The sequence below is a fragment of the Ictalurus punctatus genome, chromosome 16 (assembly GCF_001660625.3).
Source record: "Ictalurus punctatus breed USDA103 chromosome 16, Coco_2.0, whole genome shotgun sequence".
Classification (NCBI taxonomy): Eukaryota; Metazoa; Chordata; class Actinopteri; order Siluriformes; family Ictaluridae; genus Ictalurus; species Ictalurus punctatus.
In genome coordinates this window covers 15,486,311-15,503,317 of record NC_030431.2, presented here as the reverse complement: position 1 = coordinate 15,503,317, position 17,007 = coordinate 15,486,311, and the positions used below count along the sequence as shown (strand labels likewise).

Here is a 17,007-nt window from a genome sequence, read left to right as displayed (position 1 = left end):
AGTTTTAATTCTTGATTTATGGATCTTAGAGTAAGTTCTGTTCTGACTTTTGTCCCAGACGTTCAAACAATTTGTACCTGAAGACAAAGAAGAATGTCATTAGACAGTTTTAATTTAAATACTATTGAAAAACAATAGTACAGAGCACAAGCATTACTGTGCATGGCGCATGAGTCACGGAAGCTCAATTATGAAAATTGGTTTTAGGCACTAAACAAATATAAGAGTAAGAAAGACAAGATTTGGAGAACTTGTGGGTTTATCTGTTTAGCTCTGGAAGATACAAATGTGGACAAATTAAAGAAGAAGAAAAAATAGAAGAGCTCCAATGTCCAATCCTTGGCATTGGTTCTGGAGAAGTACTAAAGGGATGAACACTATTCTTTCAAAAGATATTCCCTCATTGTTTTTTTTTAATAATATTGGTGGAGAGTGCTGTTTAACACATCAGTCCAAAAAATAGGTGTCCAGTTGGGTTGAGATGTAGCGACTAAAGGCATATAATTTACATACACTCCCATCAGGATAGAAATGTTCCATAATGTAATGGATTGAGTCTTAGGGCGGATGCACATGCAGTTAAGGGTTTTATTAAAAGGAAATGGGCAAACAAATCCAAAACGTGAATTAATAGCGTGGGCAAAACAGGTACAAGGTCAGGCGAACGACAAACAGGATGAACTAGGAATCGAAAAATAAGGACGAGAACAGTATCACCACCATGAACCAAAACCATGGACAAACAGGCTTGGTATTCAGTAAACACTTAATAATTCGCAACTAAACAAGGACATGCAAGGGTTTAAGTAGCAAATGTAATTAAGGGTGAAACATAAAACAGCTGTGTTTAATGAGAACACATGAGGGAGACATTCAATAACATAACAGGGTTGGAGACATGATAAACCATAACAAATTCATGTGTAATAGGTAAACAAAGTCAATATCACCGAACCTGGAAGTGCGTACGGTTGTGCCTCGGGCTTCAGGGCACGCTGCATGTTCCAGCGCTTTGCATGAGGGGATATCTTGACAGAACCTTCCCTCCATCCAAGAGCGCTACTCCCGGAGCGCCCAAAAAACACTCCTTTCCAAGACAGTCCTGGCCCTCTGGGATAAATGGTCTCACAACCCCTCAGGTCCCAAGGCAGGCACTGTCCAACAAATAGCAGGCTCCTCGAGGAGTAGACATGAGGCTGGAGCAGGTTTGCCAGGGTCTCTAGGCAAGACCCAGGCTTAGGGAGCCATGTCATCAGCTTCAGACAGGAGCTTGCCTTGGTGAGCCATCTTGTCAACCTTTCTTGAGTGTGGAGCGATGTTTTCAGTGGGGCATGGAGGCAGAATGATGTCCTCAGCGGAACAGGATGGCAGGGCGACGTCTTCAGCCAAACATGCAGGCCAAACAAAATCCTCAGCCGAACACGGAGGCCGAACAATGTCCTCAGTAGAGCACGGAGGCAGGGCGACATCCTCAGCCAAGCAGGAGGCGGAGCGACGTCCTCAGCTGAGCAGGAAGGCGGAGCGACGTCCGTAGAGGAGCCTGGCCTAGTGACGTCTGAGGCACAGCAGGGAAACAAAGTGAAGCTCTTGGCCGCAACATCCTCAGCTGGATAGGGATGCTGAGCAGCGTCCTCAATTGAGCCAGGAGGCTGAGCGTCGTTCTCCATCGACTCTGCAGGCAGAACCTGGTCGACATCCAATAACATAACAGGGTTGGAGACATGACATAAACCTTAACAAATACACGTGTAATACGTAAACAAAGTCAATGTCACTGAATCCCTGTTGCGCCTCGGGCTTCAGGGCACGCTGCGTGCTCCAGCACCTTGTGCAAGGGGAAATTGTGACATATACAGTAATAGGATAAAGGTGGTCAGTCAGAATAACTTTGGATTAATTTGTGGTGACTCTTGTCTATACAGGGACGAGTGGACAAAAAAACACATGCCAGCAAAATCCAAAATGCCTCCACAGCTTTTTTCCACCTGCCTGTATATACACACAATACTTTTGGTCCTGCATAGAAATTTGCCTACATATACTCTGTAAGAGGAGTCATGCTGAATCCGGATCATCATATGCGAAATCAGATGCGACTTACAGTTGGTCAAGTTGCCAAAACTGAGAAGAAACTCTACACGAGGGACGATAAAATAATTGCATTGCCACAGAGTTGAAAACAGAGATACACACATATAGAGCACACTGTCCATTTGTTCTACACACACTCCCCAGGCTACCACAACATCTCCACATAGCGTGTAAATGCAGCTGATAGTCCTGCCATGTAAGCGACAGGCCAGGCAGGAGCGACATGGGAAGTTGGTTATTATTGTTATCATCATAACTATTATCATTATCAGCCTCGGCAGCAGCAGGTACCCTTCATCTGGTAGTGATGCGTCATACGCTTGGGTCGAAATCGTGAAGTGCCAGGAAGCAACCTGCACTGAATGTAGAATACAAAAATGGTTGGGGGGGAGGTTGGGGGGGCTTGAATCACTCTGGCACGCTTTCAATTTCTCCCTCTCCACCCCTCCTGCTCACTCTTTCTTTCGCCTTTCTGCTCAATTTTCTTTTCTAGTCACAAAAATATGTTTCCCTTGCTTGCCCTGTCCCAATCTTTTTCCATTTCTGCCACACCATCATTGATCTAGGTCACTTTCATCTGTTTCATTTTTCGCTGCATGTCTTTTCTTATGTATTTACAATTCCTTTCTCATCTGTGCACCATCTCACGGACATATACACACACGCCCCGCTCGCAAAGTCTCCACGTCACACAACATCACCACATTGCTACGAGACTGCAACATCACTGCGTATCACTTTTCCCACTAGCTGTGGGATGCATGTCTTTCCGTTTTCAGAGACAAAGGAATGGCACCTTTCGCTCTCTCAGAAACGCCCCCTTGCCATTCCTCCCCCACTATGCAAAATCTGAACCCCCACAAAGAGTTTATCCACGTTTTCCAGAGGCTGACATCTCTTATCTCCCCTTGGCAAATACAGCACAGCTAAAAACAATTTTCCTCTTATTTGTCTTGTTATTACGGACCCCTCCTACTCCCCCATCCCACTGCCTGCAGCTCAGCACAAAGACTGTCACAGTGCATTAACCCGTCAGATAGCAACAGCAACTGGATGCTGCCATCAAGTAGCTTTTGCGACCTCCTGCTCAAGTAACTCCATATTTCCACAAAAAGAGACTTTACAGTGCAATCCATTTGAGAGTTACAAGCATTTCAATAAATCCACATGGTCTCTTGTCATTGTCATTTTATACACAAAAGTCTATGTACTATGGCAAAACAAAAGCTGTAGTTAAGTACAATAAAATATTAATGAAATCTGTGTTTTAATTTCTCTACATCTCTAACATGGATCATTTTCAGTATGGCTAACTGCAACTCATGTATCGCATAAAAAATGCAGGCACCTGCTTTCATTAAGGAAATTGCTTACTCCAGTTTTGTAAACAGTCTACATGACTGGGCACTTAAGGCAGCATGACTGATGTGGGAGGTAAGGCAAAGGGCTCATTTTTTTCCAGGGTTAACCGGGTTAAGCAAAATTTTGTCACATGTGCTTCAGATTAATTCTAGTTAATCTTGTTTTTTCTGCCTTTCTAATCCCATCTAATCTCAGCATATTATCTAGAGAGCTGTTAGATCATTTTTACTGCTACCTATCAAACCATAAAGAGGAGTGATGCCGGTAATGAGGACTTCATCCAACCGATTTATTACAATGTCCGAAGTTATTAAAAATACCATACACTATAATGACCTGCAAGGCAATTATAGCAGTGTAGACACAATGATGCAGACTGGTGTGATTAAGATCTCTACAAATGGGACATATTTTTTAAATCAGAAACCTGCCATACATACACTTTTAAAATGGAAATTTGTTGTGCATTTGTACATAGAGGAACATAATTTATTGAAAGGATAAAGATTAATGAAGTGCTTTTATAATAATTTTTTAAGTACCATAATACATATGTTTTACACGAGCCGAAAGCAGATATGATTTCCAATTAGTGCTAGAATAATACACATAGAAAAGAGTATGCCTTTAGGATGAAGGTTTAACCTATTGTACCTAGACATTTTGCTGAAGCCTTTCTTGAAAACCTAAGAAACTAAAATGCTTTGTATTTGAAGGATTTTGATACCGAGACTCTGGGTTGCTCCATTAGAGGCCACCGGGTGCTGTGGTGTGTGGACACTTAGGAAGGAAGGACAATGAAGGTTATCAGCCATCCTCCCTTAGAATAAGTTACACATAAACATCTCTTATTCCATTATATATACACTCACTGAGCACTTTATTAGGAACACTGTACTAATATTGGGTCAGGCCTTCATTAACTCTCAGAACAGCCTTAATTCTTTGTGGCATGGATTCCACAAGCTGTTGGAAACATTCCTTTGAGATTCTGGTCCATTTTGACATGCTTGCATCACACAAGTCCTGCAGATTTCTCAGGTGCACTTTCATGCTGAGAATCTCCCGTTCTATGACATCCCAAAGGTGTTCTATTGGATTCAGATCTGTTGACTGGGAAGACCACTGAAGAACACTGAACTCACTGTCAGGTTCATGAAACCAGTTTTAGACTTTTGCTTTGTGACATGGTGTATTATCATGCTAGAAGTAACCATTAGAAAATAGGTCAATTCTGGTCACGAAAGGATGCACATGGTTAGCAACAATACTCAAGTAGGCTGCGGCATTCAAACAATGATTGATTAGTATTAATAAGCCCAAAGTGTGTCAAGAAAACATTCCCCACACGATTACATCACCACCACCAGCCTGAACTGTTGCGCAAGGCAGGTTGGGTTCATGGATTCATGCTGTTGGTGCCAAATCCGGATTCTCCCATCTGTGTGCTTCAGGAGAAATCAAGATTCATCAGACCAGGCGACGTTTAACCAGTCTTCAACTGTCCAGTTTTAGTGAGCCTGTGCCCACTGCAACTTAGATTTCTGTTCTTGGATGATAGAAATGAAACCCAATAGATGTCCTTCTGCTGTTGTAGCCCATCCGCCTCAAGATTCAACATGTTGATCATTATAAAATGCTTTTATGCTCACCACAGTTGTACAGAGTGGTTACCTGAGTGATTGTAGCCTTTCTGTCAGCTCATACCAGTCTGGTCATCCTCTGTTGACCTCTCTCAACAACTAGGTGTTTCTGTTTGCAGAACTGAAGCTCAGTGGATGTTTTTTATTGCACCATTCTGAGTAAACTCTAGAGCTTGCTGTGTGTGAAAATCGCAGGAAATCAGCAGTTATAAAAATACTCAAACGAGCCCGTCTGGCAGCAACAATCATGCCATGGTCAAAATCACTGATTTCACGTTTTTCCCCATTCTTATGGTTGATGGAATTTTTTTCCATGCATATTATGCATCACATTTCTCATAGCGTAAACAATTTCTTAATTATAAATGAAAACTGGAAAAAGACTAGTGGTGAACCTGTGCCCACTTTAGCCTTGGTGTGGTGAACCCAATGTGGTCTTCTACTGTTATAGCCTCTCTGCCTGAAGTTTCAGAGTGTTGTGCATTCCGGGATGTTTTTATGCTCAAGACAGTTGTAAAAAGTGGTTATTTGAGTTCCTGTGGCCAACCTGTCAGTTCGAACCAGTCTGGCCTTTCTCTTCTGACCTCTCTCATCAACAAGGCCTTTTTGCCGACAGAACGTCTGATTACTAGATGTTTTTTGTTTTTCACACCATTCTGTCTAAACTTTAGAGACTGTTGTGCATGAATCTCCGCCAAGATCAGCAGTTTCCAAAATGTTCAAACCAGCCTATCTGGCAAAAATCACTTAGTCACATTCTGATGTTTGATATGAACATTGTCCAGGGGCAAAGGGAGCCAGAATGGTCCCACACTAGCTAAATAAGTAACTTGGAGAAGGTGAAAATTTGTGCTTTCTGCTGGTACTGCAGCAGGAACCAAACTTGCAGTCATCAAAGTGTGATTATTACACAGACAGCAAGAGTTTATGACCAAAATCAAATTCTCAGTATTTACAATTATCAGCAAAATAAAATGATCAGCATTTGATAGTATACTTCCCTGCGATTCAGAAGCAAGGATGTTCTGGTTGCTGAAAATAACAAACATACACATTGTCCATCTGTCTAACACCTTTATTCATCTTCTAATGTTACCAACATTAAAAGCCACTGTTTGAGAATAACTGCACAAAAATGAACAGTTTTTCCTCCTTTTTCCCCATGGTTAAGATCTGCATCCTCCCTGTATATCACTGGGGTGAATTTACTTCAGGTGAGATCAGTTCACATTCTGCATATGCCTCAAAATGTTAGTTTGATGCTTATCTAACCTCAAAATTATTTTAAATAGATTAAAATAGATTAACTGATTCCATTATTGAAAGTAACCACAAAGGCACAACATTTACTCGCTGTTTTTCTTCTATTTCAATTATTATGAAAATGATTACGTATCTCATTACATTGGATAGAAATTTTATTCGGATTGGCCTCAGTTACTGTATACCGATGAAGGCTGCGTGTAAAATTAGCTAATGAGCGACATGAACGTAAACACACAAAATCACTTGAAGTTGAATTTAACAGTGCTCCTGGGGCAACTGTCTATGTTTAAATAAGTAAACTTGTAATAATAATTGCAATGATCTTGTCTTTATCTTTTCATGCCGCTAGATCAGGCAACCTATTATCAGTCATCATGCTCCTTGAACTTTCAGTAGACTTCAGTGCAATCAATCACAAGACTCTTTTGTCGATCCACATGAGTCTTGGAATTTGTGACAGAGCTTACAAACAAGGTTTGTATCTTACCTGGAGGGTCAGCCATATCAGGTGACATGGAGGGCATCCACATCTCCCACATGCAGACTCTCCACTGGTTTCCCACAAAGCTCTATGATGAGTCTTCTTCTGTTCTCCCTCTATGCCCACTCTCTTGGTGTAGTCATAACCTCACATGGATTTTATACCATTGCTATGCTGATGGCCCTCAACTCATCCTCTCTTTCCCTCCTTTAGACACATCTCAGAATGTTTAGCAGATATCTTGTCATGGGTTGCATCTCATCAATTGAAAATCCTACTTCAACTGAGCTGCTGTACATCCCTGGAGCTGTATCCCCATGTCACGATCTTGTGATCTCTCAGGGTAACTCTCTGATCTCACTGTCTGTCACTGCATTACCCTTGAGGTAAACATGGGCAACCAACTGTCCTTCTCACCTGGGAAACTGACTTTTACCAGCACTCTTTTGGTTGCGACAAAGAACCCTTGAAGAAATCTTTTTCTAAGAGTGCAATCCTGAATGATGGCACATCCAAAATGTTGGACCTTCAAGGGAAGTCAAACAGGGTGTCTTTCAGTTGATCCATTGCCTTCAGTGCATATGCAGGAAGAGACTCATCTCTCTTCTCTTCTGTCCAGATTTTTCCATTTAAGACACACAGAAGAATGTATCAAATGGAAGAATGTATCTCCTTTACAGAAAGGAAGAATAGATCAAACAAGTTAGAGCATTAGTTGTTAGATCTTTTGTTATTAAGAGCTTTATTACTTGTTTTATTGCTAATACTGATTTTATTGAATCAAAATGGGCTGCGAAATTTCTGAAAGAAAGGTTCCTGATTTAAACATGAAAAAAAGGAAACCACTGGAGCTGGGTTTGAAATCACTCATTCACTCACTTGTTCACTATTTACTATATAGACTGTTGTAAACAGAACACTAAATATAGCAGCAGTGAGGGAGACAGTGGACCAAAGTCAGATAACACTCACTAATAAGTGTTCTGGAAACACACCTGGTATAACTAGTTATCCCATAATCAACCAGAAATTACTTAGTCAAAATAGAGAAGTATTAAATGTATTGTCTGTATTAAATACACCAAATTTATATACAGAATTGTTTGTTCCAGTGTCCGTCCTGACATGTAAATATCAACGGAAAAGATAAAAACCCAAAGTATTGTGGTCTTGATGCGGCCACATACATCAGTTGTACACTGGATTTACAGTATTACTATAGTGAGCTATACAGGGAATATAAATTATCCTCAGAAAATTTACACACCACCACATTTTGAACACTGCACTCAATAATGCACTGTATTGTAAATTGGGAAAAAATTCAGGAACAGCATAAGATTATTGGATATTAACAGATAAAAAGTACACTGTAATGTAGCATTCCTGTGGACTTAAATTTTTTTTAAAAATTAAATTACTCATGTTCAGAATGTGACTCATCCAGCTTTCCAGTGTTAATCAGTCTATCCAGTCCTGGAGCATCACAAATTAAACAGCAGGCACACACAGTGAAGTAATCATGTTGGTAGCATTCAGTAAAATCATGAATCTTCCTCTCTAGCTCAATCACCTCTCTCATCGGACCTCACCCGCAGGCCTTCAACCACCACATGACTCCATCAGACATTACAGCCATCTGCCACGTAAAGCATCTCACCTCCATCAACCTCTCAACACCAAGCTTAATGTTACTCACACATTGTCACACTTTTTAAAATCAAATGGCAAACACATTTGTCACTTGAACTGCACATACGTCTTCGGGGAAAATAAACAGATCTTTAATGTGTTAGCTTAGCTTAAGGCTGACATGCTGCAGGTTCTTGGTTTCCTTCTTAAGCTGTTAACCACTGCTACAGTGCACTTGGAAAACAGTGACTACAAAGTCACTGGGTAAAAGCTCTTGCTTCAGACATCCTGAAATTTGTGTATCCTCTGTACCTCTTCTGCGAAACATAAACATAAAAAATAGAGAGAGAAGAAAGTAAAGGCTTACAGAAATAAGTGAGTCTGTGACTTCAGCATGTTAGACATTAATGATTTATGTCTCTTTGCTGGTTTAATTAATTAATTAATTAAAAAATATACATTTGTATGAAACCCCAGACTGCGTACTCCAATTGTGCCATTGTAATTCATACCCCATAAATTTAGGGTGTCTTTATAGGAATACATGAAAAATGTAGCACTAACTACCAACTTGAATTTGGTAACATTTTAGAATACGGATCCGTCATTAACGATTAACTACACAGGAAGAAATGAATAACACAATATTAACACTCAAGTAACTATTCACTAATTAGAAACTCTGATTAACAAATTAGTAAATATTAGCACACAGATGAATGCGGTAGTTCACTATTAGCTAATCACTAACTACTATTTCTTTCATGTCTCCCAGAGAAATTTGGTTACTGCACAAAACCTTGGGGTAACCATGGACAATCATCTGTCCTTTTCCTCTCACATTGCTAATCTGACACGCTCATGTCGATTTCTCCTTTACAACATCAGAAGGATTCATCCATTTCTATCCATACAGGCCACTCTGGTCTCTTGTCATTTCAAGACAAGATTACTGCAACTGACTGCTGGCAGGTCTGCCTCTGAGCGCCATTCAACCTCTGCAACTGATCCCGAATGCAGCTGCACGACTGGTTTTCAACCTTCCTAACTTCTCCCACAACACCACATTGCTACGCTCCCTCCACTGGCTTCCTGTAGCTGCCCGCATCAGATATAAAACACTAATGCTTGCCTACAAAGTCAAAAATGGACCAGCACCCACTTAGCTCCAAGCACTTCACACCCCGCACTGCCCCACGCTCCCTCCGATACTCTAGCACCGCTCGAGTGGTCCCACCATCTCTCAGAGTACAAGCAAGGCATGCATCAAGACTCTTCTCTATTCTAGCACCGAGGTGGTGGAATGAACTTCCCCTAGATATCCGAACAGCTGAGTCACTGGCTGCCTTCAAACCACGTCTAAAGACCTACCTCTTCCTAAAGTATTTAAATGAGCACTTTTCATTTTAAAAAATTGTCAGTGTTTTCTTATTATATTACCCCTAACAGAGTTTTAAGACTGATGGTATTTTTAGTCTGTGACCTAGTGAACCAGTATCAGATGTATTTATTGATCGAGACTTCAAAGCACTTCTGTAAATTGCTCTGGATAAGGGTGTCTGCCAAATGCCATAAATGTAAATGTACTAATAAACTATATTAATAGTTACTTATTCTTATTTCTTACACAGCTAATAGTGAACTACCCCATTCATCTGTATGCTATTACTTACTAATTGGTTAATCAGAGTTTCTAGTTAGTTAATAGTAGTTACTAGAAAGTTAATATTGCGTTAGTAATTTCTTCCTGTGTAGTTAATCATTAATGAAGGACCCGTACTCTAAAGTGTTACCCTGAAGTTCATTCCAAAAAAAATGGAATGACTTTTTAACCCTTAATCAGTCCCTCCAGAATTTTGCGATTGCAAAAATTTCTGTAAAATCAAGGAAACTCTGCAAAATACAAAGGAGCGTGCAAATTTTCAAAATTACCACAGATTTTCAGACTTGGGCCAAGTGTCATGTGACGTCATGACAACGGGCCATCACAACACGCATTCAGCCAAATTCCCCTTCAAACATGAGTACAGCTGTAGGTTTCATCTACGAACAAACATCACTGTGAAAGACCGTGCAAAGTAGTTCCATGAAATTGCAATTTCGCCAATTCAACTAGTTTTCCACAAAAAACCACGAAAACTCCACAAATTGCACTGAAAAATCTGATAAACGCCACAGCAAAATCAAGCATTTTTGGCCGAAACAATCACTGAAAAAAAAACTCTGCGAAATCCTGCACGGATTTTTTAATAAAAATGTTACTTTTTGTCAAGATGTATTTACTGGAATGATTAGTTTCACTGTGTATCACTAATTTCAGGCTACTACTTCACTGGTTTGTATAATGCTCTATAAAGTGCACTTACTCTAGGCTATGCAAGTCTCTTCTGTCTAATAATATTACTGGTCTAAGTACTCTGAGGGAAAATCCTAGGATAATTTGTGAGGTGTGGTGTGAGAAAAAGTAAATAAAAGGAAGTAAACTTTAGTCTGTATTAGTGACAGAAATTCTCGGAATGTCCAGCCATATCTTACATATAACTGCTGATACACTTGGAAAAGACGATTAAAAGTGAGAAAAAAAAAGTATAAAAGTGATAAAACAGCAACAGTTAGTCCACACCATAGCTTTATACCACCTATGTTGCTTAGAAAAAGAAAATAAAACAGTATGAGCGCTTGGGACAGTTTAAGGGTCAAAGTTCTTACTTAGTGATTCATTATTCAGACGCCGTGGTGACGTCAGCGTGCGTTTAATTTGGTACCCAGCCCCCAAAATGGCGCTTTATACCGAAATATGTGTAACCGTGTTTCATAAGGCAGAGGAATTTGAATAACAGCAAACTCTTCGGTTTGACTCCGGTGTGTGTGTGTGTGTGTGTGAGAGAGAGAGAGAGAGAGAGAGAGAGAGAGCGAGGCGGGGTGCGCGCGCGCGCGTGTGTGTATGCTCTTGTACTTCTGTTCAGTTCACTATCCCGTAAGCAAACTTCGAAGATGAATGGCTCGGGAAAACTCCGCGTGGCTGTAGTTGGAGCAGGGGCAGCGGGATTATGTGCAGCTCGTCACATCCTGTCTCGAGCCGAATTGTTCGAGCCGCCCGTGGTGTTCGAGCAGAGCGAGCGCGTGGGAGGCACGTGGTACTACGAGGAGCGCGTGGGCACTTCTGACGACGGCCGGCCGATCCACGGCAGCATGTACAGAGACCTGAGGTGACGTAGCACTCTGTCCACAAGCGCATGGCTTTCTATAAAGGTTTAAAAATGACTCAGAGAAGTACATTCAATTGTCACTTTGTCAGATACTACCACACAGAGGCATGTCCCTGCTTAAAAAAAATCCAGTTTGTTCTGATCAACTGCAGTTTACCAAATCACCTTTACCTGATATTTTAATTTCCTTACTGGGGACATTGTAAAATGCTTAACGTAAAAATAATAATAATAATTTTTTTTTAAAAATGGTAGATCATATTTGCCAGCTGGTGGAAAGAAAAAAGCTTCTGAATTACTGCTACTAATTCTTAACCATAGACTAGTTCACTTTTAATAACACAACCCTAAGAGGGACTTTCTAAAATGTTTAACGTCAAAAACACTTAACATGGCTTAATGCACTAAAACAACAGCCAGGGAAAACCGAATTTGGTCTGATAATATCACTGTAATGCATTAAGCCACGTTAAGCATTTTCTTTATAATGGTTTCTATGGGGAGAAAACGCTTATTGTACAAATATTGTATTTCCACTTAGATTGTGGTGCCGTTGTCTTAGCAGTAGATAGTGTTTATGACAAGAAAAATGTGAGAGAACAATGGTTTTCCCTGCTCATTGTTGTAATACATTAAGCCATGTCAAGTGTTTTTGACGTTAAACATTTTAGAAAGTCCCTCTAAGGGTTGTGTTATTAAAAGTGAACTAGTCTATGGTTAAGCATTAGTAGCAGTAATTCAGAAGCTTTTTTCTTTCCACCAGCTGGCAAATATGATCTACCAGTTTTACCAGTGTATAGAAGCTGGCAGTTGATCAGATTACAATTACAATTTTTTCAGCAGGGTATGTGGGGATACAATTATTGAATGTAGCCCCTCTTTTTTGACCAACTGCATATTTAAAAAAAAACACCCATCAGTGGATAGGGGCCATAGGACCACTGACCAAATGTTTGGGTATTGGACTACAATTTTTAGGCATTGTAGTGACAATTGTGAGTATGGCACTATTAAGTGCCAGTGTATACCAGGGCAACACCTAATAAGATGTGACTGAGAGAGACATGGGATGCCAACCCATCGCAGGGGACAATCGCACACACACTCACACACCACTGACAATGTAGAAATGCCAATCAGAATGCCTACAGCACATGTTTTTGGACTGGGGGAGGAGGCCGTAGGAAACGCCTGACCCACAGGGAGAACATGTAAACTCCACATATATACAGTTCAAAACTTAACCCCCAACCCCGGAGGCACGAGGCAAACATGCTAACCACTAAGTCACCCTGAGCTACAGTCATTAATTTTATCTACAATGTTCAGCTATATGGTGTATAAATGGTGCCTCATAAAATGGCTAATGAGTCCAGATATAAGGTAGATGTACCCAATAGTCACGACTGAGTCACGACTGAGTAATAGTATTAAGTGAATGTGACTGGTCATAAAATAATCACAAAGGCATTTCACCTCTCATCCAAGGATTTGATGATGTGAACTTCATTCACATTAGCTTACTGCAATTGGACCATATTGATCATGGCAATGATGGATGCTCATTTGTGTAAATACCCCATTTACTGCTGTGTGCTATGCTTTTGTGTCTCAACATGCTCTCTGTTTTCAGAACCAACCTGCCTAAAGAGGTCATGATGTTTCCTGATTTTCCCTTTGACTTCCACTTGCCCTCTTTTCTGACCCACTGGGATGTTCAGCAGTATTTAGAGACATACTGCAAGAGTCATGACATCACACCACACATTAAGGTTTTCAGACAAAGATCATCATGTCATTGTTATTCCCAAGCATATTTTACAAACTGTAAAATACTGTATACAACGTATTTAAACATATTGTACAAAGTATCTCATTTTCTGTGTCCAGAGCATGTGTCAAGTGCAGCAATGTTCAGAGCATGTGTCAAGTGCAGCAATGTTCATTAGATTTTCAAACAGTGTCAACTTCATTGAACACTGGCTGAAAATACTGCCATAGAGACAGTAGCAGAAAACACAGCCAATCAGATGTGCACATAGGCCGATGAGGAGGGGCTTGTAAATGTCCTTTGGTATTAGTGAGTAACGTTTTTGTGTTGGAGGCTAAAGTAATGCTTGTGATGGCCCTGTCTCCCTCTCCCCGACAGTTCAACACTATGGTGGAAGTGGTGAAACCCATCTCCATGGAGACAGATGAAGGGGGGGCTGTGAGGTGGGAGGTAATTTCGCGTGGCATGCACGGAGGACATAGCACACAGACATTCGACTCTGTGTTCATCTGCAATGGGTGAGGAATGCCATTTCTGCTCTTGAGACACACAAAAATCAACTTGTACTCCGCATGAAGTTGATCCATTGGTGTCATTTTGTTAAGATGTATTTTATTACCCTAAAAGAGGTTTAGGTTTTTTTTAGTTAAACTCCATACCTTGAACTGATTTCACCCTTGCTGCTAGAATATGAATGAGCACTGTTTAAACCATTCATAAGGAATAGGTGTGAAAGAAGCCACAAGGAGAAAAGAGCAACAGACCTCTAGGCATGACGCATGTGTTCCTTCCTTTTCTACAGTCATTATTCTGCGCCCCATTTGCCCTCCATTCCAGGAATAGAGCATTTTAAAGGTGCGGCAAATGTTCGGTGGTAACAACAAACATGACCCTGAAAGTGCAAACCATTACGCTCATATTCTCTTACCATATTGCTCTCTGTTGATTTCTCCCGCTCTGGCATTTACTCTCTTTTGCTTGTGTGTCCTTTCTCAGGAAAGGTGATGCACAGCCACTCTTATCGCTGCCCAGAGCCTTTTGCCCATCAATCTGTTGTGGTCTTGGGTGCGGGAGCATCTGGGGTTGACATCTCGTTTGAGCTGGCTCAAGCTAAAGCCCAGGTGAAATAAGCATCTAATACACAGTGACAATGTTACAACTTAAAAACGGCATGTGACAAACTGATCCGTGTCCTTATTATTAGTTAAATTTATCTAAAATTTTAGTTTGTCTATACTATATAAAGGAGTTTGTAATCTATAGCTGGGTGACAAAGTTAAGAAAACTAAAAAACCTGGTGGCTCTCTTATGTGTTAGACAGTGCTCAACACAACCATCATCAAAACACCTATTGAGAGAATATCGGGTGTTCCTCCCCCCAGCAAAATATACATACTTGTAGAATTGAAGCCAAGGTACATGCCTTTTTCAGCTGTTCTGTTGGCTTGTGGTGGCCCAACACCTTACTAATACACTTTATGTTGGTTTGTTCTTTGTCACCTGTCTGTAGTTAGGATATGTAATTGACTGGTCAGCATGTAATGGTTATTCAGTTTCCCACTTATAATGTGCCTTTTTTTTTAAATCAGCTGCATGTGGCTGTCAGCAATATTAATGGTAAGTAGAGACTGACATATTCCCTCACTGTTTCATTATCTCCATCTCTAGGTGATTTTGAGCCATAATAAGCCAGCCCTGCCATTTTCTTTGCCCCTGGAAATCAAGCAGGCACCTCCTGTAGTGAAGGTGCTGGACGATGGCTCTCTGTTCTTCCAGGATGGTTCAGTGGCCCACGCTCAAGTTCTTCTGCTTTGCACTGGATACAAATACCAATTCCCATTCCTCTGCCCAAAACAGCTTGGCCTGGAGGTGCAGCACCACCTACTGGCTCCTCTTTACAAGTACCTGGTGCTTCCAGCCTTTCCCTCACTCTTTTTTATAGGTGTGTGCACAATCATCTGCCCTTTTCTTCACTTCCATTATCAGGTAAGTATCTAGATGATGTGTTTTTGGTGATATAAGCAGCTAGAGTTCTCATGCTTTTTTGTCTAATTGTCTCTTTGTTTTATCTTTCCCTCAGATCCAGTTTGCGCTTGCAGTTCTTGATGGCACTGTGCAGTTGCCCTCACGTGAGTTGATGGACGCGGATGTAGAGAGAGAGAGGCAAAGAAAGACACAGATGGGTGTTCACCTCCTGCAAATGGATTCTGATCAGTGGGATTACTATGTGAGTCTGGCAAAAACAGCAGGGTTGCCTCCTCCAAATCCAGTTATACAAAGTCTCTATGAAGAAGTAGCGAGACAACGACGGGCAAACCCTCAAGCCTACAGAGAACTGAACTACAAATTGGTTAATGCCACTGAGTGGCAGCTTTTCAATGCACCATCTGAACAAACTGATAATATTTAGTTAGAGATCTTTAGTAGCAGTAAATCAAGGAAAATGCACCTCTCACCAGTCATCCAAAGCTCTCCATCACTTGCAATCAAATGAATTCTTCATCTGATTTATCTCAACTGATTAAACAGAACTATTTTCTGTCATATGCAATAAACATGTTTCTCAATCAATTTGAATTGTAGAACTAATACCCTTTCATTGATGCAAACAAAACAAACATGTGTAGGGCCCCTGGATTTTCACAAAAGACTGAATCTTTTCAGAAAAATGGCACAACCTACACTGCAAGTTCACTGGCAGTGAACTTGATTTAATATTTCTAGGTATTCAATACTAGAATTACTAAAAATATTCATAGACATTAAAGGACCAAGAGAATGTGATACTTGTCTCATACCTGTGATCTTTTCACTACTGACCGGATTAACCTATTAGAGATGCTGTATTTATGAAGGAGATTTTGTAACACTAAATTTGTCTGTAGCATTCTGAATTTATTCTGAAAATGTAAACTTCCACATTAAAGGAAATCATGAACTAAATGTATACTTTTTAGGTAAAGTATAATAAATGTGTGATGGATATCCTAATGACATCAACATTTTTTTTAATGCTGCTACTGCAATGTTACTTACCTTTAATTGGTTTTCCACTGTGATTTTTACTTAATCTGCTCATACTGAATTTAAAATAAAAAAAAAGATCAATTGTGAATTTTGAAAATGTTGTCATTAGTGTACAAAATGAATTATAGAAAATATTTAGGCGTATTAAAATGTTAAGATAGTAGTTATTTTTAATTTAGTCTACTTTACAAATGCAGTACACAAATTAAGAACATACTGATTGTATATTTGGAGATTTTTTCCCAAATCCTGATATTGAAATCAGATTTGCTGATGCCATGATGAATGCTAGAAGTAAATTCAAATTCCCAAACATACTGTCCCAAATGTCCAAACGTCCCATTAAAATACTTGACAAGAATTTAAATGATCATATAACCATTTTCCTTTCACATGGAGATGTTTCACACCTTGAGGATTTCTCAAAGCTATCATATATCAAGGTATTGTTTTATTAATGGCAAGATAGCTTAGGTAAAATAAAATGAAAAGTCACAATATATATCTTAATAAAGCCTAAATAAA

General features: G+C 40.1%; 1 protein-coding gene across 1 annotated transcript; it reads left to right on the top strand.

Annotated features, from left to right (window-relative positions):
• The first annotated feature begins 11,230 nt into the window (after positions 1 to 11,230).
• LOC108277366 (uncharacterized) lies at positions 11,231 to 16,026 on the top strand. The gene is made up of 7 exons (XM_017490044.3): positions 11,231 to 11,684; positions 13,318 to 13,456; positions 13,834 to 13,973; positions 14,258 to 14,310; positions 14,452 to 14,576; positions 15,124 to 15,441; positions 15,536 to 16,026. The coding sequence occupies exons 1-7, from the start codon at positions 11,470 to 11,472 to the stop codon at positions 15,863 to 15,865; spliced, it is 1,320 nt and encodes a 439-aa protein (XP_017345533.1). The 5' UTR covers positions 11,231 to 11,469; the 3' UTR covers positions 15,866 to 16,026.
• Positions 16,027 to 17,007: the final 981 nt, after the last annotated feature.

Excerpts from the sequence above, each read along its gene's own strand:
- LOC108277366 (XM_017490044.3), top strand. The coding sequence starts at position 11,470 with ATGAATGGCTCGGGAAAACTCCGCGTGGCTGTAGTTGGAGCAGGGGCA. Across the intron at positions 11,685-13,317 it reads AGCATGTACAGAGACCTGAG|AACCAACCTGCCTAAAGAGG; the intron begins GTGACGTAGCAC and ends CTCTGTTTTCAG. Across the intron at positions 14,311-14,451 it reads AGGAATAGAGCATTTTAAAG|GAAAGGTGATGCACAGCCAC; the intron begins GTGCGGCAAATG and ends GTCCTTTCTCAG.